The sequence below is a fragment of the Mirounga leonina genome, unplaced genomic scaffold, assembly GCF_011800145.1.
Source record: "Mirounga leonina isolate KUSES-001 unplaced genomic scaffold, KU_Mleo_1.0 Mir_224, whole genome shotgun sequence".
NCBI classification, from domain to species: domain Eukaryota; kingdom Metazoa; phylum Chordata; class Mammalia; order Carnivora; family Phocidae; genus Mirounga; species Mirounga leonina.
This window is the reverse complement of record NW_023270615.1, coordinates 2,615,739-2,629,418: the sequence shown is the minus strand read 5'-3', so window position 1 is coordinate 2,629,418 and position 13,680 is coordinate 2,615,739. Positions and strand designations below refer to the sequence as shown.

The 13,680-nt window shown below is 33.4% G+C and overlaps 1 protein-coding gene across 3 annotated transcripts in view; it reads left to right on the top strand.

Annotated features, from left to right (window-relative positions):
* VPS13A (vacuolar protein sorting 13 homolog A) overlaps positions 1-13,680 on the top strand; it is a 266,825-nt gene that overhangs the window by 179,652 nt on the left and 73,493 nt on the right. For all 3 annotated transcript variants that reach the window (XM_035029011.1, XM_035029013.1, XM_035029012.1), the window contains 5 exons: positions 5,634-5,737; positions 9,216-9,498; positions 11,863-12,258; positions 12,509-12,613; positions 12,737-12,883. In XM_035029011.1, the coding sequence (XP_034884902.1) occupies positions 5,634-5,737; positions 9,216-9,498; positions 11,863-12,258; positions 12,509-12,613; positions 12,737-12,883 (1,035 nt within the window). The remainder of the gene's footprint in view (positions 1-5,633; positions 5,738-9,215; positions 9,499-11,862; positions 12,259-12,508; positions 12,614-12,736; positions 12,884-13,680) is intronic.

Genomic DNA, 13,680 nt, shown 5'->3' with positions numbered 1-13,680 from the left:
TGTATATTAATTTTGTATCCTGTGATCTTGCTGAATTCATTTATCAATTCTAGTAATTTTTTGATGGAGTCTTTAGGGTTTTTTATATATAGTATCATGTCATCCACAAGTAGTGGAAGTTTTACTTCTTCCTTAGATTTGGATGCCTGGTATTTCTTTTTCTTGTCTGATTGCTGTGGCTGGAACTTCCAGTACTATGCTGAATAAAAGTAGTGAGTATGGACATCCTTGTCCTGTGCCTGATGTTGGAAAGCTTTAGTTTTTCACTACTGAGATAATGTTAGCAGTGGGTTTCTCATTTATGGCCTTTATTACAATGATGTATGTTCTCTCTAAACCTGTTTTGCTGAGGGTTTTTATTAGGAAGCGATGTTGTACTTCATCAAATGCTTTTTCTGCATATATTGAAATGATCATATGGTTTTTATCCTTTCTCTTGGTGATGTGGTATATCTCTTTGATTGATTTGTGAATATTAAACCACCTTTGCATCACAGGAATGAATCCCACTTGATCATGGTGATTAATTTTGTGTGATTCATTGCTGGATTCAGTTTGCTAATATTTTGTTGAGGACTTTTGCATCTATGTTCTTCAGAGATATTGGCCTATAATTCTCTTTTTTCTAGTGTCTTCATCTGGTTTTGGTATCAGGGTAATCCTGGCCTAATAGAATGAATTTGGAAGCTTACCTTCCTCTTTTATTTTTTGAAATAGTTCAAGAAGAATTGGTATTAACTCTTCTTTAAATGTTTGGTAGAATTTACCTGTGAAGCTGTCTGATTCTGGACTTGTGTTTGTTAGGATGTTTTTAATTACTGGTTCAGTTTCATTGATGGTAATCAACCTGTTCAAAGTTTCGATTTCTTCCTGCTTCAGTTTTGATAGGTTATGTTTCCAGGAATGTGTGCACTTTTTCTAGGTTGTCCGGTTTGTTGACATATAATGTTTCATAATATTCTCTTGTAATCTTTTGTATTTCTGAAGTGTTGGTCATTATTTCTCCTCTTTCATTTCAGATTTTGTTCATATGGGAGTCCTCTATCTCTCTCCTTTGATAAGTCTGGCTAATGGTTGATCAATTTTGTTGGTATTTTCAAAGAGCCAGCTTTTGATTTCATTGATCTATTTTTTTTTAATTTCCGTTTTGTTTATTTCTTAATCTTTATTCTTTCCTTTCTTCACTGGTTTTGATTTTTGTTTGTCCATTTTCTAGCATTTTTAGATTAAGTTTAGTTTAGTTTTTTTGTTTTTTTAAAGCATTTTTTTAAGATTTTATTTATTTATTAGAGAGCACACAAGCAAGGGGAGGGGCAGAGGGAACGGGAGAACAGACTCCCCACTGAGCAGGGAGCGTGATGTGGGACTTGATCCCAGGACTCTGGGATTGTGACCTGAGCCAAAGGCAGACCCTTAACCAACTGAGCCACCACCCAGGTGCCCAGGTTATGTTTTTTATTTGAGATTTTTCTTGCTTCTTGAGGTAGGCCTGTATTGCTATAAACTTCCCTCTTAGAACAGCTTTTGCTGCATCCCAAAGATTTTTGGACCCTTGTGTTTTCATTTTCACTTGTCTCCATGTAGTTTTTTATTTCTTCTTTGATTTCTTGGTTGACCAATTCATAGTTTATAGTAGCATGTCATTTAACCTCCATGTATTGGTGTTCTTTCCAGATTTTTTTCTTGTGCTTGATCAGTTTCGTGTTACTGTGGTCAGAAAAGATGCATGGTATGACTTCAGTATTTGGATTTATTGAGACTTGTTTTGTGGCAATATGTGACCTATTCTGGAGAATGTTTCATGTGCACTTGAAAAGAATGTGTATTCTGCTGTTCTGTGATGGTATGTTCTGAATATATATTAGATCTATCTGTGTGTGTGTGTGTCTTTCAAAGCTACTGTTTCTTGTTGATTTTCTGTTTGGATGATATATCCATTGATGGAAGTGGGGTGTTAAGCCCCCCAAGTATTATTGTATTACTATCAATTACTTACTTTATATTTCTTAATAGCTGCTTTAGGTATTTGGGTGCTCCCATGTTGGGTGCATAACTATTTACAATTGTTAAATCTTATTGTTGGCTTTTTCCCTTTATGATTATGTAGTGTCCTTCTTTGTCCCTTGTTACAGTCTTTGTTTTAAAGTCTATTTGTCTGACACAAATGTTGCTACCCTGGCTTTCTTTTCACTTCCATTTGCATGGTAAATGCTTTTCCATCCTTTCATTTTCATTCTGCATATGTCTTTAGGTCTGAAATGCTTCTGTTGTAGGCAGAATATGGATGGTTCTTGCTTTTTTATCCATTTTGTTGACACATGTCTTTTGATTGGAGCATTTAGTCCACTTACATGCAAAGTAATAAATAGATACATATTTATCACCATTTTGTGACTTGTTTTATGGTTGTTTTGTAGTTCTTTTATATTCCTTTCTTTTGCTCTTTTCTCTCATGGTTTGCTGGCTTTCTTTAATGATATAGTTGGAATCCTTTCTCTTTATTTTTTGCCTACCTATTACAAGTGTTTGATCTGTGGCTACCATTAGGTTTATATGTAACATTTTATGCATATAACAGTCTATATTAGGTTGATGGTCTCAAGTTTGAACCCATTTTTTAACCTTTTTTAAAAGCACTAAATGTTTACTCCTCTCCTCCCCACATTTTAAGTATGTGGTGTCATACTTTATATTTTACATTGTGAATCACTTGACTTATTTTTATAGATATACTTAATTTTACTGTTTTTTGTGCTTCTCTTACTCTTCCTTGCAGTCTTTCCTTCGCACTGAAAGAGTCCCCTTTAACATTTCTTATAAGGCTGGGTTACTGATGATGAATTAATTTAATTTTGTTTGGGAAATTCTCTCTCCTTCTATTCTGAATGATAGTCTTGCTGGATAGAGTATTCTTAGTTCCAGGTTTTTTTTCTTTCAGCATTTTGAATATATCATGCCACTCTCTGTGGCCTGCAAAGTGTCTGCTGAAAAAAATCAGCTGATAGCTTTATTGGATTTCCCTTGTATGTAACTGTTTTCTCTTGCTGCTTTTAAGATTTTCTCCTTATCACTATTTTTCCCATTTAAATTACTGTGTGTCTTGGTGTGGACCTCCTTGAGTTGATTTTGTTGGGGGCTCTCTGTACCTTCTGGATCTGGATATCTGTTTCCTTCCCCAGATTCAGGAAGTTTTCAGCTATTATTTCTTAAAATAAATTTTTGCCCCTTTTTCTCTCTCTTTTCTTCTAGGATCCCTATAATGCATATGTTATTGCGCTTGACCATGTCAATGAGTTCCCTTAACCTATTCTCATTTTTCATTATTCTTTTTCTCTCTCCTGTTCAGCTTGATTGCTTTCCAGTGCTTTGTCCTCCAGATCATTGATCTGTTCATCTGCCTCCTGTGGTCTACTGTTTATTCCCTCTAGTGTATTTTTAATTTCAATTAGTTATTCATCTCTGTTTCTTTTTAATGTTTTCTGTCAGTGTTTTTAGGGTCTGAGACCTTTCCTCTCTTTCTTCAAGTCCAGTGAGTATCTTTATGACCATTACTTTAAATTCTCTATCAGGCATATTATCTCCATTTTATTTAGCTCTCTTTCCATGATTTTCATGTTCTTTCATATGACCTATTCCTCTCTCTGCTCATTTTGTCTGATCCTCTGTGTCTTTCTGTGTGTTAGAAAAGTCCACTATGTCTCCTGATCTTGAAAGTAGTGGCCTTAGGAAGAAGTCCTGTCATGTCCTGAGTGTAATATCCCCTGTTACCCAGAATGTGGCACTTCAGGGGTGTGTTCTTTGTGTGTTATGTGTGCCCTGCTGTTGTGGCTGAGCTGCATTTGCCTTCAGTTCAGTTGTCTACAATGACTCTTTGCCTTTTGGGGGTAGGGTTTAGTTCCTGTGTTGTTAGTGGGCCACTCTGGGGCCACCTTGAAGTTGACTTTGTTCAGACCAGGCTTTTGCCAGAGGTGTAGTCGCACCAAACTGTAGGGTGCTCTCCCTGTTTTGTCCCCCAGGAAGGTTTTGTTGGTGGGCAGGACCCGCATTCAGATTAGTTGTCTTCCCCCAGTCCACTGCTGAGGCTGTAGTTGAACTGGTGTGTGTGGTTATTTCCCCTCTCCGGGTTACACCAGTCACTTTGAAGTGATGCTGGCTCCTGTAGGGTCTCCTTGCACACTGCCAGGTTAGTGACACCATTTTGAATGGACTCCTGTTGCCGGAGACCATGGAAGTGGGTGCATGATGATAAGGTTTGCTCAGAGCTGCTGTGGGAGGAGACCTGAGCTGCTCTGGAGAACTCCTGTTGAGAACGGGTTGGTCATCAGTCTTTACTGAGCCTTTGATAGTTTACTCATGTGCATATTGCAGTCAGTACCAATATGAAATTTTGACAACAGGGGACGCTCTTAAATCTGCAACTCTTGCGTCTCCATGTACCCCACTCAGTGTGCTGTGAGTTTGAGAAACACTGGCTTCCCCAAATTCTCGTATCTGTCTCTTTGACTCCAGCAGACTGGCTCTGTTTGACTTCTCTTTTTCACCTACACAGTAATCTAGAAACTTGAGGCAGCAAGCTGGGGCAATCTGAGGACTTAACCCTTGTGGTTTCTTTTTACTGTTTTTTCTTTCCTGTGCTGCATGCTGCCCAATTTCTGAATACCATTGTTTAATATGGGTTCTTTTTCCTCTGTGTTTTAGTTCTCCATGTTGGGAAGATTTATCTGGTCTCTATTATTCCATCATGGCTAAAAGCAGAAATTCTTCCCTTTCATTTTTGATCTGTAGTTAACTGTTTTAAAAGATGACTGTTGGGCTACTTTCTCTATTGTTGATTTTTTTTTTTTTTTTATATTTTAAATAGTTATACATTAATTTTAAATTTCTTATAGGTACTATTTATAGAAACTTAAATGTATTCCTATTGCTTCAAATAGAGCAAACAGTTTATCTAGAGATAGGTTGTAGTTAGGATTATCCATTTATCAGTTCTTAGTTCTCAGCATGTTTTCCATTTTGGTATGATTTTTTAAAAATAAGATTTTACTAAGAGAAAGATTATAATATAAAAGTGGTTTTATTAACCAATTTGTTATTATCCATCTCAAAGGTAAATATAAGTGTTTGGAAGTTTATCTAATATGTATTAATCAAAATGATGTTACCGTTTACATCATTTTTGTATGCTGCTCATGGATGGATGAGATATTCTCCAAAGTGCATGTAGAGTATCTCATCCCATGAGCAGCATACAACAGTGAAGTAAAGAGGCACAGGTCAGCCTGTGACCTTTTTTCAAAACACTTTTGTCATACAGTCATTTCAAATTTTGATATATTTTTTCCCATGAATTCTTCTATTTTTATCTGAAGAAGTTAATACTTATATCAAGGTCAAGAACATATTATCTTCCATCTTGGATTTTTAAAGTTTTTGTTTTTGACACACCTTTTCTATAAAACTAGTGACCTTTGTATTTTTTAGGATAAAAGTGTGTTTGTTTCTTGTCTAACTTATATAAGCAAGATAAATACTGCCTGCTAGTTTCTTTGTTGGGATATTTTGATGAGATTTTTTAAAAATGTCTTTAGATTCTTAGATTAATGTGCTAAATATGATTTGTTTTTCTTTCTCAGATTAAAAATCATTTTTCAATCCCACTTTGTGTTTATGAAGGGAACACTTTATTGGGAACGGCTTCACCTGGAAGTGAATTCAACATACCATTAACATCTTACCGGTGATTTTTTTTTTCTTTATCTTTTTATTTGCTCTAAAGTAGCTTATAGAATTTTTAGTTTCTGATTTTATAGGGATATCTGTCTTTAAGTGATCAAAGTTTAATCACTTGTTAATAACTTGTCTAACTTATTTAAGTTTCAAGGTGCTTAGAAGGTTTTTTTGTTTTTTGTTTTTTTTAAAGAAATATTTAATGTAATGTATACTATATAAATTACTTATGCTTTTACTAGTAAATACAGTTATTACATGCTTAAGTATAGCTGCCGTAACTGTAATCATTTATATGTGTTTTTTTAGAAAATGTGGAATTGAGCATGATCGGTAGCTTCTAGATTTATATACAACTATTATGAAGTGATTTTTACTTTTCAAATATTTTACAGTGGAATTTTTAAAAAATCCCTTTGGAAAGCATAATATTTTATCTTTTTATCTACGTATTTATTAATTGTTCAGTGATGGAATTATCCTCTATGACATATAGTACATCAATCTTAAATACTAAAAATTAGATTAAACTTGATATAAAATCTTATATGTAAAATTCTTACAAAATGCTAGTGATGGGCTAGTCTTAAAATTATAGGATTAATTATCATAACAAACAAGTATTCTGGATATTTAATCAGGTATTGAAAAATAATCTCTTTCAGCGATAGTGAACTCTATTGGAAAATCTGTCTTCCTGAGAATAAGCACTGTAGTTTGTCTAAGTACCATTTCAGAACACACACTAGCCCTGGGCCCAGACGTGTGCTGCAGAAGGACGGAGGCAGAACTGCAAGCCGTGCTGAAATACCCTCTGCCTCTCTTCTGATCCATGCCCAGAGTTCCAGATTGGCTCCCTGATGCTTACAGAGCAGTCTAGCAGTTACAGGCACATATTTTTAGTTAGTAGACCTGCTAATTCTAAAGAGTACTTTATTACTTAGACCTTGTAACCCTAATGAGTGTTTGATTGCTTAGTTCAAATTTGCTGAGGGAAAGAATTCTGTTGTTGCGAGAACAACAACAATGTAGTTGTTCACAATATCTGACCTTATTCTAGGAAGGATTTTTGGTGGGTTACAAGACTAGATTAAAGATAGCATGTAGGATGTGTTTAAAAACTTCCGTGAAGAAGTTTAAACTTATTTCATCCTTGAATGAGAAAAGTTAATGGCATTTTGCTTTATTTTTAATTATTGCTGTATGTTTTGTGACTCTGTCCATAGAAGAGGCAACTTAAAAGAGTATTTTTATACTTTCTTGTTCAAGGCTAAGTATTAATTTGTCAAATGGAAATTAATTAATCTTAATTGGAATTATTAGTGATGAGCCAGCTTGTATTTCACATTAGATATGTTTCTAATCCAATTCTTAGATATAGGTATGCTTACATTTAAGACATGAGCTCTTACATTAAGAAATGGCTACCTTTCCCTGGAGAATTTAAATATATTGATCTTTAAATTTAATTCATTTAACAAATATTTGTCAGGTGTTCTGCTGTGTATAAGGCACTACTGTGGGATGCCAAGATGAATTGGGCATGGCTGGAACCTTTGAGAGATTGATACATTATGTAACTATAGAAGAAAGAAAACAGTGGGGTTGTAGGAAGAGGGAGTTACAGAAGAGGTAGAGTTGCAGAAAACCAAAGAAAACAAAGCAGGTATTAATGATTGACTCCTGGGCGAGACACATTAATTAAAGGTCAAACATAATAATGTGCGGATTAGCAGGGAAGGGCAATCTTAAGTGGAAGGAATTGCATGAACAAAGGTAAGGAGACCTGAAAGCACAGGGTTTGTATGTGTCTATAAAGAATAGTTGCAGGATGATCAGAGTGTAGTGTGCATCTTGTAACAGAACATTTGAAACATAGTTTAAGTTCACATTAAGGTACTTGCTCTCTCATTTTCTTGCCCCCATTTATGTTAATTTTACCTTTATCTTGAATATCATCTTTTTCTTCTTCTCACAGAACATTTGGTATCCTTCTGTTTCAAGATCTTTCATTCTAGAAGCTCTTCTCATTCACAACCTCTTGCCATTGATACCTTTCTCTCACGTTTTCTTCCTATTCATTTCTTAAACTTTAACCTCGCATATTTCTCTAATTCAGGTGTTCTCTTCAGAATAAAGCTTTTTGGCAAAATTGTCACCTCTACAAAAAGCTCTGCAGCCATCTAGAAAGATTTAACCACACTCTCTTGCCCTCAGTCTGCCGTGTACATGTTTTTTTGTACCTATCACAATGCACTAGTTCTCTTTTAACATTATATCCCCACCTGATTGGGATCTGTAATACAGAGTAAAGAAAGACTTACTCATTTGTTCATTTCCAGTTTTACCTTCTCATTGGTAAATAATGGGTCCAATAAAGATTTTGATAATCTGGATGAGGTTATTGGCATTAGTTTAATTTGGGGAAAATTAAGTTTTTAAGTATTAGAAGAATGGAAAAGAGAATGAAAATTACAGAGAGAATGTAAAAATAGATTAAATCTGATAACTGATTTGACAGATGATTAGATTTATGTATATGTCAAGGGAGATGGAAAAGTCAAATACTCTTTCATAGTCCAGAGTGCTGGTAGTTGGAAGTTCCTGAAAAGGGACACACAGAGAAACGCGTATGGACTGTTTAGAGTTCAATCTAGCAAATTTAAGTCACTGTCAGACATCATCATAGAAGTGTGTAGTGGATATTTAAAATTTTAGGACTAGGGCTTAGGACAAAATCTGGGCTGGAGATAATATGGACAGTTCATTTGTAAGGGATAGTGTCACAATCATAGATGATTGGTTTTACAAGTATAAAAATATTTAAGTGTTTATATTTGGACAGGTTAGGTTGAAAAATGATTAAACCTAAAATATAATTGAAATATCAACAGAGAGTGTGATATTTAAATAATAAGAATTAATCATACATGATTTTATCACTATCTTGCAACCACCTCTGCAACTGTGCCCAATGTTTCAGCAATTAAATATCTATTGAAAGCTTTTGTTTAACATGGAAAGGCTGGTGATGATTTTTTTTAATGGAAATGTGTTTTTAGTTTATGAATTCAGTCATGACATGTACTTCCTATAAGGACCACATATTCAGGAAAGCCAACATTTTTAAGTTAAATGGGCAAATCAACAGATATTTGTATATGTTTGCTTTGCATATATGATCTATAAAATTATATATTTTCTGTAGGAAACCAGTTATTATCTTGTAAACTTTTAAGATAGTAAGTTTGTAAGAAAAATATTCTCCTTTTAAGAGCCAAATAACTTGATTAGTTCCAGAAAGTTAAGGTATGACAGTATCTGTTTACCAATCTATCTTCTCTATCTCTTAAGAAGAATGTGAAATTATAAAAAAATTTATTACAAGAGCAGGGAGTGATGTAATTTCATTGTTCCAAAGTAGTAATCACCTGATTAATGTTTTCTTTTAAAGCATTTTAAAGCATATTGTTTCATCCTTTACGCAGATCACCCCTTTCTCTGAAGCCAGAAGATGAGGACTATCAAGCGTGTGAAAGAATTGACTTTGAAGAAATTATAAAAAATGATGGCACTTTTCTAAAGAAGAAATGTAAATCTAAAAACACTGCTAAGAAACCATTTAACATTCATGTTGTCCCGGAAAAAGATAATTTGTCTTCTCTGTCCGTGTATTCAGAAGATGGTTGGGACTTACCATACATAATGCATTTGTGGCCACCGATCCTGCTCCGAAATCTTCTTCCTTATAAAATTGCTTATTATATAGAGGTATTATAGAATTTTTTAAATGCCTTCCTGTCTTCGATTTTGTAGCTTTGGTTATTTAAAATAACAAGCAATGAAACCATGTTTTAATGTTCTCATAAAAATGATAGTACTGGTGAATAGGTGGTCCAGATGTTTTTCACAGGGGAAAAAAAATGTTTCCATCGTTATAAAAAAAAAGGGTTTTTTAAAAATATACTTTTTTCACTGATTTACCATAGAAATCTGGCTACTAAATGGAATATAAATTACATGCACAAAGGGAGTATGCCATTTTTTAAATCATTTATGAAAATGACATATATTTCTATGGGAAAATTTAGAAAATAGAGCTAATAAAAATTGTCTATAATTGCGTCACCTGAAAGTTTCATGTTCAGATGAAGATAGCATCTCAGGTTTAGAATACAGGCATACCTCACTTCATCACACTTCTCAGAGAAACTCTGTGTTTTACAAATTTAAGATTTGTGGCAACCCTGTATCAAGTGTTTAAGTCTGCCAGCACCGTTTTTCCAACAGTATTTGCTCAGTTCATGTTTTTGTATCATATTTTGGTAATTCTCACAATATTTCAAACATTTCATTCTTAATTGTTATGATCTGTGATCAGTGATTATGACTTGCTAAAAGCTCAGATGATGGTTAACATTATTAGCAATAAAGTATTAAGGTGTATACATTGGTTTCTAGACATAATGCTATTGCATACTTAACTAGACTACAGTGTAGTGTAAATGTGACTTTTGTATGCATTGGGAAACCAAGAAATTTATTTGACTTGCTTTATTGCGATATTTGGTTTATCGCTGTGGTCTGAGACTGAACCCTCAGTATCTCTGAGGTATGCCTGTATGTATTTTAAAAAAATCTTTTCTGTGCATTTACATCTCATTTATTATATATTTAAAAGATGGACACTAACTTTTGAAACGTGTATGAGAATTAGTCTTAATATTCAAATACTAGATGTAAATGGAAAAAACACCCTACATTATATTATTCTCATGCTAGTTTTCGAAAAAAGATTTTAATTCCCTATAAAGATGTTTTTTCTTTTAAGTACTCTTTGGTTTAACAGATTACATCTCCTTCCTTACTTTTGTTATAACAGGAATAAGTAAATGTTCCATTTGCCATGCTTATCAAATATAAGAGTAGTTCCTTATTGTAGCCTATTAATAGTTTTTATTGTCTGTTAGTAAAGGGATTTACTATGTGTTCATACTTGTCTGATAAATTGGGGGGGGCAGTTAACATATCTGTGGTTTAAGGTTATCAATTTTCCATATGGTTGGCAGATACCATAGTGGTTAACAATTTGTACTTTGCTATCAGATTTGAGATTGAATCCTAGCTCTATCATCTATTAGCTTTGTGTTTTTAAGCAGTTTTTATTATCTTTTTAAATCATTTATCCTAGTCTATAAAATAGGAATAGTAATAAAACTTGCATGATTGGGATATGGGGAAAATCAAATTAGATAATACATGTAAAGGACTTCGCATAGTGCCTCCCAGGCACATGGTTGCCAATTATTTCCTCTCCCACATCACCACCAACCACTACTATTCTTAACTTGTGAAATATTAATTAACATGTCAAGCATCAATAATTTATATAATTCTTGCTTTAAGTAATTTAAAATCTTGAGATTCCCGTATTCTAACAACAGGAAGGAATCAGGTTAGAGATGATGGAAAGACTGGTGATGTACTACCTATCTATGTCCCATTCTTATTGAACTTTTAATTTGATACTTTCAGAGATCACATTTTGTTGGCTAGCTTCCGTGGTATGGAGAAAGGATTGTAAGGGACAAAGAACAGTTAGGAGATTCTTAAAGTGAGAGGTCACAGTGACATGAACTAAGAAGGGTACAGTTTTGAGACATACAGAAGATGCAGTATAGACAGTGATTGAAAGTGGATGATGAGGGATTGTTAAAAAGCAAGAATGGGAATTAGTAGGGATTGCTTATTTTGGATTCTGTCATTTTTTTCATTTTGTAGTTTTCAAAACTAACATCACTAATGGATAACATTTTTTTAATGTTTTACTAATTACAGTGTTTTATAATGTTGATTAGTTCCAGCATAGTTTTGCTTGTATTATTTAATTTTATCCTCCCAGCAGTCCTTTGAAGTAGATCATTTATACCATTTTATAAATACGATAATTGAAATCTCAATTTATAGAAGTTTACACATTTGGCAGAGTTAGAACTCAAATATAAGTCTTCTATCTTGTTCTGACAGAGGTGTTTCAAAAGCCTTATGTGTATGACATTTGGAATCATTATAAATAGGATTTTTTAGCATATTATTATGACACATTTAAAATTTTACTGTATTTTTTTATTACAGGGGATTGAACATAAAGTTTATACTCTAAATGAAGGACATTCAGCCCACATTTGTACTGTGCATTTGGAAAAAGCCAGACTACATTTAAAATTACTTGACTATCTTAATCATGATTGGAAAAGTGAATATCATATAAAACCTAATCAGCAAGATATTAGTTTCATCAATTTTACCTGTGTTACAGAAATAGAAAAGACTGATTTAGATATTGCTATCCATGTGACTTATAATATTGGCCAGACAGTTGTGGCATTTCATAGTCCTTATTGGATGGTCAATAAAACCAGTCGAATGTTACAGTATAAAGCAGATGGAATTCATCGAAAGCATCCACCTAATTATAAAAAGCCAGTTCTGTTTTCTTTTCAACCAAAGCACTTTTTTAATAATAATAAGGTATGTAAGTTTTTTAAAACTTTCATTCTTCTTTAGCTACTTTTCACTCCTTTTAGTTTTTAGAGTTTTGAAGAATATTATGAAACAAGTAGAAATAATATTTAAATATTTGAGGTTAAAAAGATTAGAATTTAGTATGGGAAAATGTTTAATGCATTAATATATTTACACAAAACAAAAAAGTTATCAATTGAGGTAGGAATTATTAAAGGTACCTAAATTGTAATGTATTTGGAATATTTTTTCCTAGGTTCAGCTTATGATAACTGATAGTGAATTATCGGATCAGTTTTCAATTGATACTGTTGGTAGTCATGGAGCTGTTAAATGTAAAGGCCTGAAAATGGACTATCAAGTGAGTTCATTCTTTGCTCATGGAGAAACTTCTATTTTAAACTGTGTGTACTGACTACTTAATTTTTTATAAGGATATTGTGATAATGTAAGTTTTTGAAATGCTAATTTTTTTTCCCTTTAGGTTGGTGTCACTATAGACCTCAGCAGTTTTAACATCACCAGAATTGTGACATTTACTCCTTTTTATATGATCGAAAACAAAAGCAAATATCATATATCAGTGGCCGAACAGGGAAATGATAAATGGCTCTCTCTTGATTTGGAGCAGGTGGGTAGATGTATTTCAAAAAAGTACCTCTTTGGATTTTCATTTTTCCTTGAAGTTACATACCTGAAACCACTATGTAAGTTTTTAATTGCCCCCCCCCCATTTTATTTGTACCAGGCTCTAGATTTTAATTTTTAAAAACCAGCCCTTGTAATTTAGGAATGCATTGCTTGATAAGGGAAGTAGATATTTAACAACTACTAACCAAGCAGTGTAAATACAGCAGTAGAAGACTAGATGAGGTATAAATGCAGTAAAGAGTAGGAAATGATTTATTCTTTCTGCAAAGCTTTTAGGAATGCCTTTGTGGAAGAAATTAGGGCAGTTATTTTAAGAAGATGGAGTGACTTAGGAATGAAATTTTGATTCTACTCCATCTTTAGCTATTAGACCTTTGGGTAAGAGCTTTCTAAAGGACTGCCTGAGGTTGATGGAATATTTTACTTTTGAAGAAATTTTATTCTAAATATGTTAAGATTATAAGAGAAGTGTTTGCTGTTTTTGTTCACTGTTCCTTCTTGCTTTTAAACCATCCTGCTGGGATTATTATTCTTGACATTCTTTAGATTTTCCTTCAGAGCTCGTTTTGGAGGCAAAAGCCATCAGTTTCTGTTTATCCGTAAAAGTTTTTGTCATCTTTCCTTTATGATAATTTCTCTTATCTGTTCTGTTTTTTCCTCAACATGTGTAGATTTTACTCCACTATTTTCTGGTTACCACTTTAGTTGAAAATTCTCCTGTGATTCTGTCATTCCTTTAGAGGTCATTTTCTTCCTAATTGCCTTCATGATCTTTGT